The sequence below is a fragment of the Pomacea canaliculata genome, linkage group LG14, assembly GCF_003073045.1.
Source record: "Pomacea canaliculata isolate SZHN2017 linkage group LG14, ASM307304v1, whole genome shotgun sequence".
Taxonomy (NCBI): Eukaryota; Metazoa; Mollusca; class Gastropoda; order Architaenioglossa; family Ampullariidae; genus Pomacea; species Pomacea canaliculata.
The window spans coordinates 5,347,486-5,359,372 of record NC_037603.1 but is presented as its reverse complement, the minus strand read 5'-3'; the positions used below and the strand labels follow the sequence as shown (position 1 = coordinate 5,359,372).

At 39.5% G+C, this 11,887-nt stretch overlaps 1 protein-coding gene across 1 annotated transcript; it reads left to right on the top strand.

Moving 5' to 3' along the window:
* The first annotated feature begins 2,307 nt into the window (after nucleotides 1-2,307).
* LOC112555701 (mitochondrial intermediate peptidase-like) lies at nucleotides 2,308-10,765 on the top strand. The gene is given in 20 exon segments (XM_025224194.1): nucleotides 2,308-2,661; nucleotides 3,051-3,224; nucleotides 3,985-4,073; nucleotides 4,636-4,664; nucleotides 4,667-4,782; nucleotides 4,892-5,010; nucleotides 5,725-5,788; nucleotides 5,894-6,050; nucleotides 6,561-6,609; nucleotides 6,853-6,913; nucleotides 7,044-7,096; nucleotides 7,501-7,654; nucleotides 7,845-7,922; nucleotides 8,141-8,345; nucleotides 8,725-8,795; nucleotides 8,973-9,071; nucleotides 9,541-9,678; nucleotides 9,841-9,962; nucleotides 10,178-10,251; nucleotides 10,382-10,765. Coding segments are annotated over 20 exon segments (2,085 nt in total). The 5' UTR covers nucleotides 2,308-2,517; the 3' UTR covers nucleotides 10,471-10,765.
* The last annotated feature ends 1,122 nt before the right edge of the window (nucleotides 10,766-11,887 follow it).

Genomic DNA, 11,887 nt, shown 5'->3' with positions numbered 1-11,887 from the left:
AGAAGAAAGGGGCGACACCCAGCTAAATCCTTCAGGCTGGCCAGTAAGCGGTCATCGTAATAAAGAGGTTTCAACAACCTACGGGTACGGGTCCGAGTGTTATTTGCGGAGTGAACGCGAGTGTGAGCCGTGTGGCAGGTAGGTCACCCTGTTACATTTTTGGCGCCCGTGTGGGACCTACCATCGCTTGACTGAAGCAACAGCAGAACGAAGGATGGAACCAGTTTCGGACATAGAATGCCGCTTGCTGAAGGCCTTCAGACAACTGGATGAAGCTCCGCCAGAAAGCAGACGACACGGAAGATCTCCAGCAATGAATGTGCAGCTTCGTGGCTCGCATCCTGAGGAGTCGGCTGCGCGGAAAGAGACAGAACACAAGACCAGGGTGCATGGGACGAATCTTATTGTTCCGGCAAGAATGAATAAATTTCGGTTTTTAGTGTTTTCAGTTGTACGTACGAAATGTGGAAGTTCGAACTGTGTGAGGGTGGACACAGTACGACCGACATGCAGTTCTGGAGACGGTGAGCCGATCGCTGGGAGGTGAGGCCGCTCGAGGGCCATGCGCCTTGGTGTCATCGACACGGCAGACAGCATCATCCCTAAGTTCGGTTCTCTGTATGGCACTGTGACAGGTGGTGAGGGCAGATTTTCACGAGGTCAAACAGCAGGATGGAGAGGATGTCGGGATGTGGTGCTGCCGACTCGAAGACCTGTGGGCCAGAGCAGTGGATCAAGGGAAGATACCGCGGGGCGAAGCAGCGGAAGTGTTGCGGTGCAGGTTTTGGAATGGGCTTGTGCAGGGGACAGGAGCGGCCACAAATTCGATTCGATTAACGATTTCGATGAGCTAAGGCGAACCATGCGGCAGTTCGAACGAACATCGGACACAGCCTCAGAAACCGACAGCTACGACGAGGGCGGCACAGTCAGTGGAAGGTTAATTTACGACCCTCAAGGCGCAGCTGTGTCTTCTGTGAGAGACACCCGGTATGCACAGGCGCTAACAAATGCGTTCCTAACAGCGATGTCCGTGATGAGCTGGTGGCTGATGCGCCTAGTGATCGTGACTCCGCTGATGTGGCTGTGCTGGAAGAAGAACATGAGATATCCACTGCAGAGATCGAGAATGACGAACAGGAGCTGGACCAGCCAGGACGCCGCCCACTTATACCCAGGCCAAGAGCTTGGGGGAGGAGGGAGGACTCGAACTGCACCGGCGTGGCAACGCTCTGGGGAGTACGTCGTTAAACCAGCAGCAGACAATACCTTCACCTGCAGCCGCAAGAGCAGTGATCGAAGACAACCATAGACAGACTGCAATATGTGTTTAGGGCAATAATGAACATGGACTATGTGTCGGACTGGCTAATTGCATCAAAGCCTGCATGATAGGGACTAACGTTCAGTGCCATGAACTCTCGTCACGCGTGTATATGATGTTTTTACTGTTGTTTTCATGTTGACATTGTTGTTGGTTTTTTTTTTTTTTTTTTTTTTTTAACTGTAAAGCAATCCTTGCAAGAGGAATCCCGGAGCGTAAAGGCGTAGTCAAGGGTTGACTAAATAAGGGCTATAAAGAAAAGCAATTCTGGTATGAGGATCTAAGAAATGTTTAATTCTAGACAGATGGTAATATTTCTTGGAAGTATTTTTGTTTGCGACAAAGATGTTCTAAGACCATGACAAGCTGTCCATAGTAACACATATATATAAAAGTAAAAGTTTGTGACACATCGCACTTCCGTTACAGAGGGGCGGATAGATATGGATACTTGGAAATGAGATTGCTACAATTAATCTTTTGTATCAAGTTGTTAAAAGCATGACCTCTTTTCTGGAGGATGAATGGCATGTGACTTAATTCTGTCCAAGTTTAAAAATTATTTGTACTTACTTGTAGAACGGACGCAAGTGGCTCAGTCGGTGACGTGCGTGTTTTGTGGTGTCGTCTGCAAACATTTCCCAGGGTTGGATATGTGAATTTGGAAGATCATTAATATAGAAAAAGAACAGAATATGTCACAAAAAGCCTTTCAAAACGCTTAAACCTGCTTGTAGAGGGTCAGGCATTTGGATGTTAATTTACACTAGCTGATTCTCTGATCGAATTCGATTAATAAAGGATATAAGATTGAGATTTGCGTTCCTAGTATTTAATTTGTATACTTTCAGTTGACTGATGAGCAAAACTCCTGATATTAGCTATGGTGAACTATTAAATGAATCAAAATTCTCTGAAATAATGTATTAAATATTTTACCTCACCTGCATCGCTTCTGACGCTTGACGGACAAGGGAGACAACTCACGACTACTTGTTGTGAAGTCATTGAGAGTAGCCCCGCGTGGAAAGTTTGCAATTCTTGAAAACAATTCCCCAGTAGCTTCAATGTTGTAACCTTTAAGATTTAACACTACAGTTTTCTGATCGTACAGCCGAGAGTAATGTACAGTCGTAATCTTCTAGGTCTGGGAGGCCTCCGTGTCTGTCTTGAAAATCGTATCTTGAGACGCCATGGAGTTCGGGTGTACTTGCATTTGCAGGCTGCAGCTTCGCAGTAGTTTTGCACGAAGAGTGTCTACGGTATCACACCTTGCTGCAGCTTTCAACACCAAACCCCAGCGAAAGTTGAACTTGAGTCTGCGACGCAGCGATTCTGTTGGTTTTATGTAACAATTAATTTGGTTGTCAATGTCATTTACATCACCTTCGACAAAAAGTTACAATGACCAGCTTTAAGCAAAAATATTAAATTTTCTTTTTAAAGTTTTCAAAACACAATCGCCGGATATTTATTTCGTAGACCTTAGGCCACAGTTTTCATGTGTGTTTGTGTGTGTCATCGCTTTTGCATAAGGAACTGATGAATTTTCTTTCTTCATCAAACTGTCATATATTACCTAACATAATAAGAATTCATCAAGAACTTTGATTTTTTTTTTCTGCATTGTACAGTGTTTTCTTTTTTTCAGTTCTGACTTCATAAAAGTTTTAACTCATAATGATGTATTTGATGTATACAATTCATTCATGTTCATTGGTTTCAGGGTCTCTTTCTCATCCCAGAGCTGCAGGATTATTCAGGCTTCTACATCTTGCAGCAGAAAACTAATGATGATGTTGAAAGTCTGGTGAAGGAAGCCACATCTTCACAACGGACACGTAACATGGTGGCCATCTTTGATCAACTATCTGACTCTTTGTGCCGAGTTGCAGACATGGTGAGCATACATCTTCTCTTTCTTGGTTGAATGTATTTTGTTTCATATCTAATGAAATAAGACCAATACCAATAATAATCTGCTTTTTTCAGCTGAAACTTCATAAACTTTGTACCTCATAATGTGTGTAACTTTAACATTGGCACAACAGTTTCTGACCCCCAATGATCTAGAAAGCAGACTTTGCTTAAGCTACATTTTACTTCAATTTATACCTTGTGATCATTTGAACACTCTCCTGATGATTTGATCTACTTTCCTGATAATTGATCCATTCTGCTCTAGTTTGATAACTTTCTGATCTGTAGACCTGTCTCATCGAAATCTTAGTCTTTGAATGTCATCTGGCAAAAGAACGACCTGGTATTCCCATTAACCATAGAGATAGAGAGAGAGGAAATTTGTCTGTTCTGTGTTTTTGTGTGTGAAGTGTCTATACTTTGACTGGGATACCATGCTATAAAAGCTTATATCATTATTATTATTATTAAACATCTTTTGCACAAACCCCTTTATCCTCTTTGTTTTCCTGTCTGATCATTTCGTGTTTCAATTTTTTAAAATAGAACACGTCCTGCGATACTTTTCAGGAGTGAACTAATATTTCTTTTCAAATAAACTCATATTGAATATGCCCTTCTAGACTAGATTTTTAGCTCTTATCTTGCCCTGATAAATGCATAATAATTGTATTTATTATGAGCATGTTTGAAGAGACAATGTTTCACTAGTTTCTCTCTATATTTACTTTGTTTGCTAGGCAGATTTTGTGCGTGTGGCACACCCAGAACATAAGTTCAGTGAAGCTGCAGAGGATACATGTGTAAAGTTATCCAGTTTGGTAGAGAGGTGATTTTTTTTCTTTAAAAGTGGAATTGTTTGGATGCAAGGTCACCATTGATAGTAATTTCTATTATCCTACATTTTAGATTTTTACATTTTAAACTAACACAAGGTTAAAATTACTTATTCATTATGACAAAGACTACAATTGTTACAGTATTCATTACTTGTCCAGAGTATTTTAGATGCATTAATGTTGAAACTGAAACAAACTTTAGATAAAGCTATATAGCTAATTGTTTGGTTAGAGCCCATATTTTTTCCTCAGTTACGTCTAAAGTTTCTTGGTGGCCCCAATAATGCTATTTCATTGCAAGATTTTTTTTTGGTGGGTAGAGGAGTTAATTAGTAACATTAAACATGAAGCGACAAATACATTCTGCACGAAGTTTTGAACTATAAACTTGCTTTCATAATTCCTTCATGCACTGTCATTATAAAAAATGCTGCAAGTACAATTATTATAATGCACTTTATTTCTCTCTTTATTTTCTTAGTACTTTATATTGTTCAAAAAGTTTATCTGTTGACCCATATTTATATGTGACCATTTTTTCATTGGTAACAGGCTCAACACAAACACTTCCATCCACAATGCGCTAAAGAATGTCTAGAGAATGGGGACATTCTTCCAATGGATGGCATAGACCGCCGTGTAGCAGAGCTGTTCATGTTTGACTTTGAACAGAGCGGTATCCATTTAGAGGAAAGCAAGGTAGTGAGAACAAAATTAGTTTCTCCTGGTGTAGAAAGAATCTCACAAAATATTTTTCTGTGATTACTGGTTTCATTTTGTTAGTGTAATTCTGGCCTTGTTATTTCAGCGTCAAAGGTTTGTAGAACTGAATGAAAGCATTCTAATGCTGGGGAGCTACTTCCAGCAAGGAACTCAAAAGGCCACTTCAGTGTCAAAGTCACAGTTGCCAGAAGGACTCAGACATGTGTGAGTAGATGCTTTGTTGTTTCTGGTCAAGAGAGTGTGTGTGTTGAGGCTTGCATGTGTGTGTACGTGGTTGCATACATGCATTTGCATTTGTGTCCATCAGGCGATTCTTTAGAATACTGAGACATTTATTTCCCTTGAGGGAATCCCACATATTAACATCATGCCTAAATACTTCAACTTGCTAATCAGAACTCCACTGTGGCACAAGTCAGAATGATGAATGCATCTTCTTGATTCTGTATTCTATGGTGTGTAGTGCAAGTATGTGAGTGTGGCTCTGGTATGCACAGACATGTGTTTGGGTATGTTTTTGCAGGGAGAAGGGTTTTTTTTGTTGTTGTTGTTCATAGGCATATGTATATATTAAGTAGTGTTTCTAGTAGTAATTATTGATTGGTGATGTCAAGAAAGTGGCCATCTTTACATCTTATGACATGTGTCACCTGGCAAATAAATTATCTGTAAAATAAGAAGATGCATGACTCAAGAATGACATCTGCTGATGAAAACATATTGCCTATGCTTACAAATCGTAAGCAAGAAGCACTAAAAGTTTTGTATTGAAGACAACGAACCGCTTTGATGATAATAGCATTCTCAACACCAGCTTATACATGAAGTAGTGCATATGTCCACATTAATGAATTTGTGCAAACGAATGCATGCAAACAACCATACAGTCAGCGAAGGACTCTCTCTATTGTTTTACAGATTTGGGATAGATGGAGACAACGTGATGGTTGCTGGCCTGTTTTCAGACCACTTCAGTGACTTGGTGAGTGACTTAGCAAGTCGGTTTGATAAAAATAGCCATTCCTTTTGGTATATACTTTTGCTTTTTTATCTGTTTTTTTTTTTTTTTAATTCTTTGGCTTTCCAGGTGCGCGAGGTGGCTTACAAGGTTTTCTTGCACCCTGATTCACATCAGGAACAGCTTCTCACAGCCCTTCTCTCAGCACGGCACCAACTTGCACATCTAGTTGGATTTGATACTTATGCTCACCGTGCCAACCGTGGCACAATGATGGAGTCACCAGGTGCGTGCATGGCTAATTGCATCAAAGCTTTATGAGTGCTGAAAGTGTAGAACTAGGCATCTCGGCAACATGTACATGTTTGTTTGTTATATCTTATTTGTCATTCAATTGAGGGAACAGTGAAAGAGAAAATATACAGCTTTTTTCTGTTTTGTGCTTATAAGTATTTATTGTCAGTCATCATCACGTAGAGATTTATGATGTAGCATGTATTCTTGAGTGCAGAATAGCAAATCCAGATCTTGAAGCTTAAGTGATAAGAATCTACACAGCTAAGCAGTTTTTTTTTTTTGGTTAAATCTCTTTTTGATCCTGTCATTCAGCTTTGTTCACAAGATTTGATAGCACTTGATATTAGCCTTTTTAAGCAGGCTTATATAAGTAAATCTGCACTTTCCTAAGACTTATTAACTAATGTAAACTAGCTGACATTTGGCAAGCAAATGGAACCTAAATCATTTGTTGACTCTGGGGCAAATAGTTGGAATGATATTTTCTTGTTATGTGCAGAGATGGTGATGTCATTTTTGAACCTTTTATCAGAAAGGTTAAAACCAAGGTAAGAACCATCTTGCAATACCTATACAGAATGAATATTTGTACATTTTTTTAAAATGTAAATGCACTTAAAAAAATATGACTGCTAACAATGATTAGACGATATGAACAAGCAAATATAGTGAGGATGATGGCTTATATGCATCCAAGGCTGCTGAAAATATGTTTCAGAGACTTATTGAAACTTAGAAGATTTGAGTCATTGTCACATGTAGTTCTGTTTACCTGATAGCACCTGTTGCAGGGTTGAAGTAGAGATGGCTGAGATGCTTCGCTTGAAGAAGGAGCAGGGTGGATCTACTCAGGTAATTTGAGACTGAGAAAAAGTGTCATTGCATTGAGTCTCATAACTTGAAGTTATTTTGTTTCTATTCGAATAAATATTCATAAATGTGCACTTCAGCATGGCTGATAAAACTGGGTTCTTTTACACAGAGAGTACTTGCTTGGGACCCTCCCTACTACTCAGCACTTGGGAGACAGAAAAAGTGAGTAAAATGAGAAGTGAAAGGTTAGCTAATACCCGTAAAAAAACGTTCCACTATCTTACACATATTCATATTGATGGCTAGCCTAGAATACTGCATCCCTACATCAGTTTGAACAGTAAACTATACCCATCAACCATCAAGTGTTGGAATGTAACTCTGCTTGCCACAATAGGTCAGGTCAGGCTTTGTAATTGGTTACTAAACTCTGTCATATGCCTCCCACCCTAATTTCCTTCACTGTTCAAGAAGGCACCTCTTGATACTGGTGCACTGAGCTAATGTCTTGCTCTTGCATACTAACCTTTTTCTCTCTTTTACTCTCATGCTCTAAATTATCTTTGAATCTAGATCATAATTTTTGAGTGTGTTGTATATGCATGCCTGCTTGTCATTTGCTGCAGATGCATCGTGGCTGCCTCAGATATTGCCCCATATTTATCACTGGGCTGTGTCATGTCAGGTTTGGACAACCTTTTTTCTTCCCTGTGGGATGTGAAGTTGCAGACACAGGAGATGGTACCTGGGGAGTCTTGGCACTTTGATGTTCATAAACTGGTTGGTATTTACCTATCCCAAAGTGCATATAGTTGCTGCACTTCCCATGTTTGAATTCCTGACTCATTGGTACCATCATTCACAAGACAGTAGCTGTCCTTTACTTTCTGTCTAAAAGTGGTCTTCTTACTACATTAAAACAGTTTCGTTTTTTCTGCTATCATATAATTATCAAACCGTATTGCTGCAGGCAGTAGTTCACAAGACAGAGGGAATACTAGGCTACATCTACTGTGATTTTTTTGAACGTCCTGGAAAAACAAATCAGGTGAGAACTGTTATGAGGAACATTGGTGAATGCATGGATGTGTACATTATGCATATTAATGGGTATGAATACTCAAGCTTTAGAGCTGTTCATAAGAAAACTATGGTATAAAAATTAAATTTTGTATAAAAATACTTAAACATTAGTCTGATCTGTTCACTGGTGTTAAAAATAATGATGATTGTGAATTTATCCTCCAAATTCTCTGTCTATGGCAGGACTGTCATTTCACCATTCAGGGTGGACGTTTACGAGAAGATGGGCAGTATCAGCTTCCAATAGTGGTACTGCAGTTAAACCTGCCTTATCCCCAGGGTAATACACCAACCTTGCTTACACCTGGAATGATGGAGAACCTCTTCCATGAATTTGGCCATGCCATGCACTCTATGCTTGGTCGAACCAAATATCAGCATATCACTGGTGGGTATTGTAAATCAACTTTGAGCATCATTACCCATGGCATAATTCTGAGCTTTACTAAAAAAATCAGATCAAAGACTAAGTGCTTTCAAGCATAAAGTATTCAAGACTGATATTGTTTTGCTTATAAGTTTGAACCTGAGCCTGCTTTTTTAGCAATTTTTACTTTGCATTTATATCCACAAACTCCTCCTATGCATGCTGAAGATTAGTTGTGGTTTGATTTGAATCTGTAGGACTGTGCCTTATTTTCTATATTGAAAGTAAAAATTAGATATTTGTTGTGAGTATGAAAATATAAAAAATGTTCAATCAGTAAACTTTTATCTTTATAACAATCCATTTAAGTCAGTTTATGTCAGATTGAATACTATTTCAGGAACACGTTGCCCTACTGACTTTGCTGAAGTTCCATCGGTTCTTATGGAGTTTTTTGCCAGTGACCCCAGGGTAAGATCACTAGGAATGTTTAAGCATGAACACCCCTGTCTTTCACATGCAGAAAGAGGTATGTCGTGGATGCAAATCCACAACACCTGATTCTGTCATGGTGACAGGCACTTTAACTACTGTGCCACCGAACTGCCCCTTGTATCTGTATTTTCACATACATTTGTCTTTGTGCAGGTCATTTCATCATTTGCCCAGCATTACAAAACGGGCGAACCACTTAATGAGACAGTTATAAAAGATATGTGTGCTGCCAAACGCTTGTTTCAGGCCTGTGTGAGTATTCAAAGCAGAAGTGATATTGATGGTGTGCGAATGTTAAAGGACAGTTACATTAGAAATAAGGTTGAAGAAAACCTGGATCATTGTCATTGCCTATTGCAAATGTTTAAAAATAAAAAAAAAAATTAAAAAAAGCTAGATGGTTTGCATAAAGAATCTAGAACTCGAGTAAACAACAAATAGCATGATCAGAAGTAGAGGGCCTAAAAATGGGCAACATAGTCCACATTGCATGAGCAAAGAATTGCCCCTCCACATGTGGATGCAACACTTTCAAGACATTAAAAAATGATGGCATCATTATGTTTCTGAGTAAGATTATTGAAGAAGAATCATGGACTCCGGCAACTTTACCAATTTTTATACAATTAATATTTAAAATGTTGTGTTGTCTCTTCCATCTCACTTTCCAGGTAACTTATTGAATGATGTCTGCCATGCTTTTCCTCCTTTTGTCATCTAGGATCTGCAGCAGCAGACCTTTTACTCTGCTTTGGACCAGGTTTATCATGGGCCTCATCCACTTTCAGGTCCTTCTACAACAGCAGTTCTTGCAGATGTGCAAGCCCGCTACTCCAGTGTGCCTTTTGTCCCAAATACGGTCAGTTTGTGAGCACTAGGCTTTTCTAGCGTGAGCTTAAATTTCAACATGGTGACCGTCTAGTTCTAGGCATGCTTCCACAGGGCAAGGCATCTATTATAAAAGGTTATATTTTAAAAAAAATGTTAAAAACATTACATAGGGTTATAAAATGTTTTGCAGGCCTGGCAACTGCGCTTTGGTCACCTAGTTGGCTATGGTGCACGGTATTATGCCTACTTGATCAGCCGAGCTGTAGCAGCAAAGCTTTGGCACTCTTGCTTTCAAAATGACCCATTTGACAAGTAAGTGTTCAGCAGTGTGCCCGGTGGTATACTAATTGGTGGTTTTTACCAACAACTGTGTGCCTGATTGTGGCGTTTTTGTTTATAGTTAAATAAGTTTTCTTCAGAGATCTGTGAATAATTCTGAGAATAAGAAAGACTCGAATTATGCAGTTCAGCTAAACAAATACTATATTTTTTGCAAGTCTTGTCATAAATTTTATGCTTGTTCACAGAACAATGGGAACTCGTTATCGTGAAGAGATGCTTCAACATGGAGGTGGCAGGCACCCCAGAGAGCTTGTCCAAGGTTTGATGTTTGTGATAATTTTCTGCAATTTTGTGCTTTCTAGGCATTTTATGTATCATATGTGAACTGTATTTTAGCAGGAGAGAAAAAAACCCCCATAGTTCTGAAGTCTGAAATCTTACTCTTGCAGGCATGCTGGGCCACACACCTACAGTGGAGAACTTAGTGGACTCTCTCATATATGATCTGGACATCAACTCTCAGTTCTTGTACTCTTGATAAAAATATCTGCATCTTTGTCTTCTATCCACCTGTCACAAGAACATGGGAAATTTAGCCAGCAGCACACAAGTTGCTAGTTGAGGTGCATGGCAGAGAACGTCTCTTGGACCAGTGCAATACTCAGACTTTGTGGCCTTCAGGTCATTTTTCCTGTTTTAAACCCACCCAAGATACCTACTGGTTGAGTGTCATACAAAGATGTTTGTATTTTACTGGGTATGTAGATTGAAGGACAATGCATCTGTGTATTTAACAGAATGTTGAATCACTGCATAAATACATTTAATCAGGATTACAAGATATATGTTGTGCTTTGGAAAACTCTATCAACTGTCTTTACAAACTTAAAAGGCTGAATTTACCCTTTCCAGCAGGAAAGAATGGATTCAATCTGGCAGAAAGAGGTGAGTGTACTCGACAGGCCAGATGAAAGGTTGCTGGCATTGTGTGCTCCTCACCTCCCTCCCTTGCCTTGACCCATTCTTTCCTAAAAGTAGATCTGGTTACCAACATAACACATTTTTCCAGATTATCCCAGGAGATATCAGTATTTAGCAGAATGCAGAGATGCTGCATTTCCCCAAGCCACAGCATGCTGCACCCAAAGATGCGTAAAAAAACAAATACATGGTCATGTTTTTTATTCAAATATATAACATTCATACGCCATGCACAACTCAGGATGGCTGCAATGCCATCACATATCAGTGCCACACCTTGTTGGGCAAGACAGTAGAAAGAGGCTGTAAAGGATGACTTCATACCATGGAAAATGGCCGTTACGCTGCAAGGGGAGAAGGGGGATGGCAGTGGTCAGTCTGCAGTTTGATACTTGCAATATCAAATGATAGAAAGTGAGGGTTGGGGACAAAGGTATCAACATAAAAGTGGAAAAAAATTGTAACAGCCATCAAACCTGTTGCAAGACTAAAAACCCTGATCAAGTGAAGAATCCAAATAATTTTTGCCACAAAGTGCCAAACAGTTTTGCTGCCAAGTCTTGCAACCAACACTACCAGACATCCATAACAGACTTACAGTTCAGAACTATGTTCAATGTTGTTTGAAATGCAGAAACCATAACCAAGTAAAAGGTAAAAGCTTCTGACCCCAGTACGCACTAATCCTAACCATAAAGATGTCATTGTCTCCTACAGCACAGTCATATTAAACACTAGCTGAACATCAGCAAAATTTATACCTCCACCTCATAAATGTCTAAAAAAAAAAAAAATGAATGTCTTATCCAGCCAAATGATGAATTTTGCGACTGACAATAAAAATGTTTTGTTTGTCCTTCATGTTTTGAATCCTGGTCCAACATCGAACTCCATATGTGCAGTTTAGTACATGTGTGCGCCAGTAGAGGAAGGTCTCACGTCATTCGTATGCTCTGTATGATTTGGAACACAGC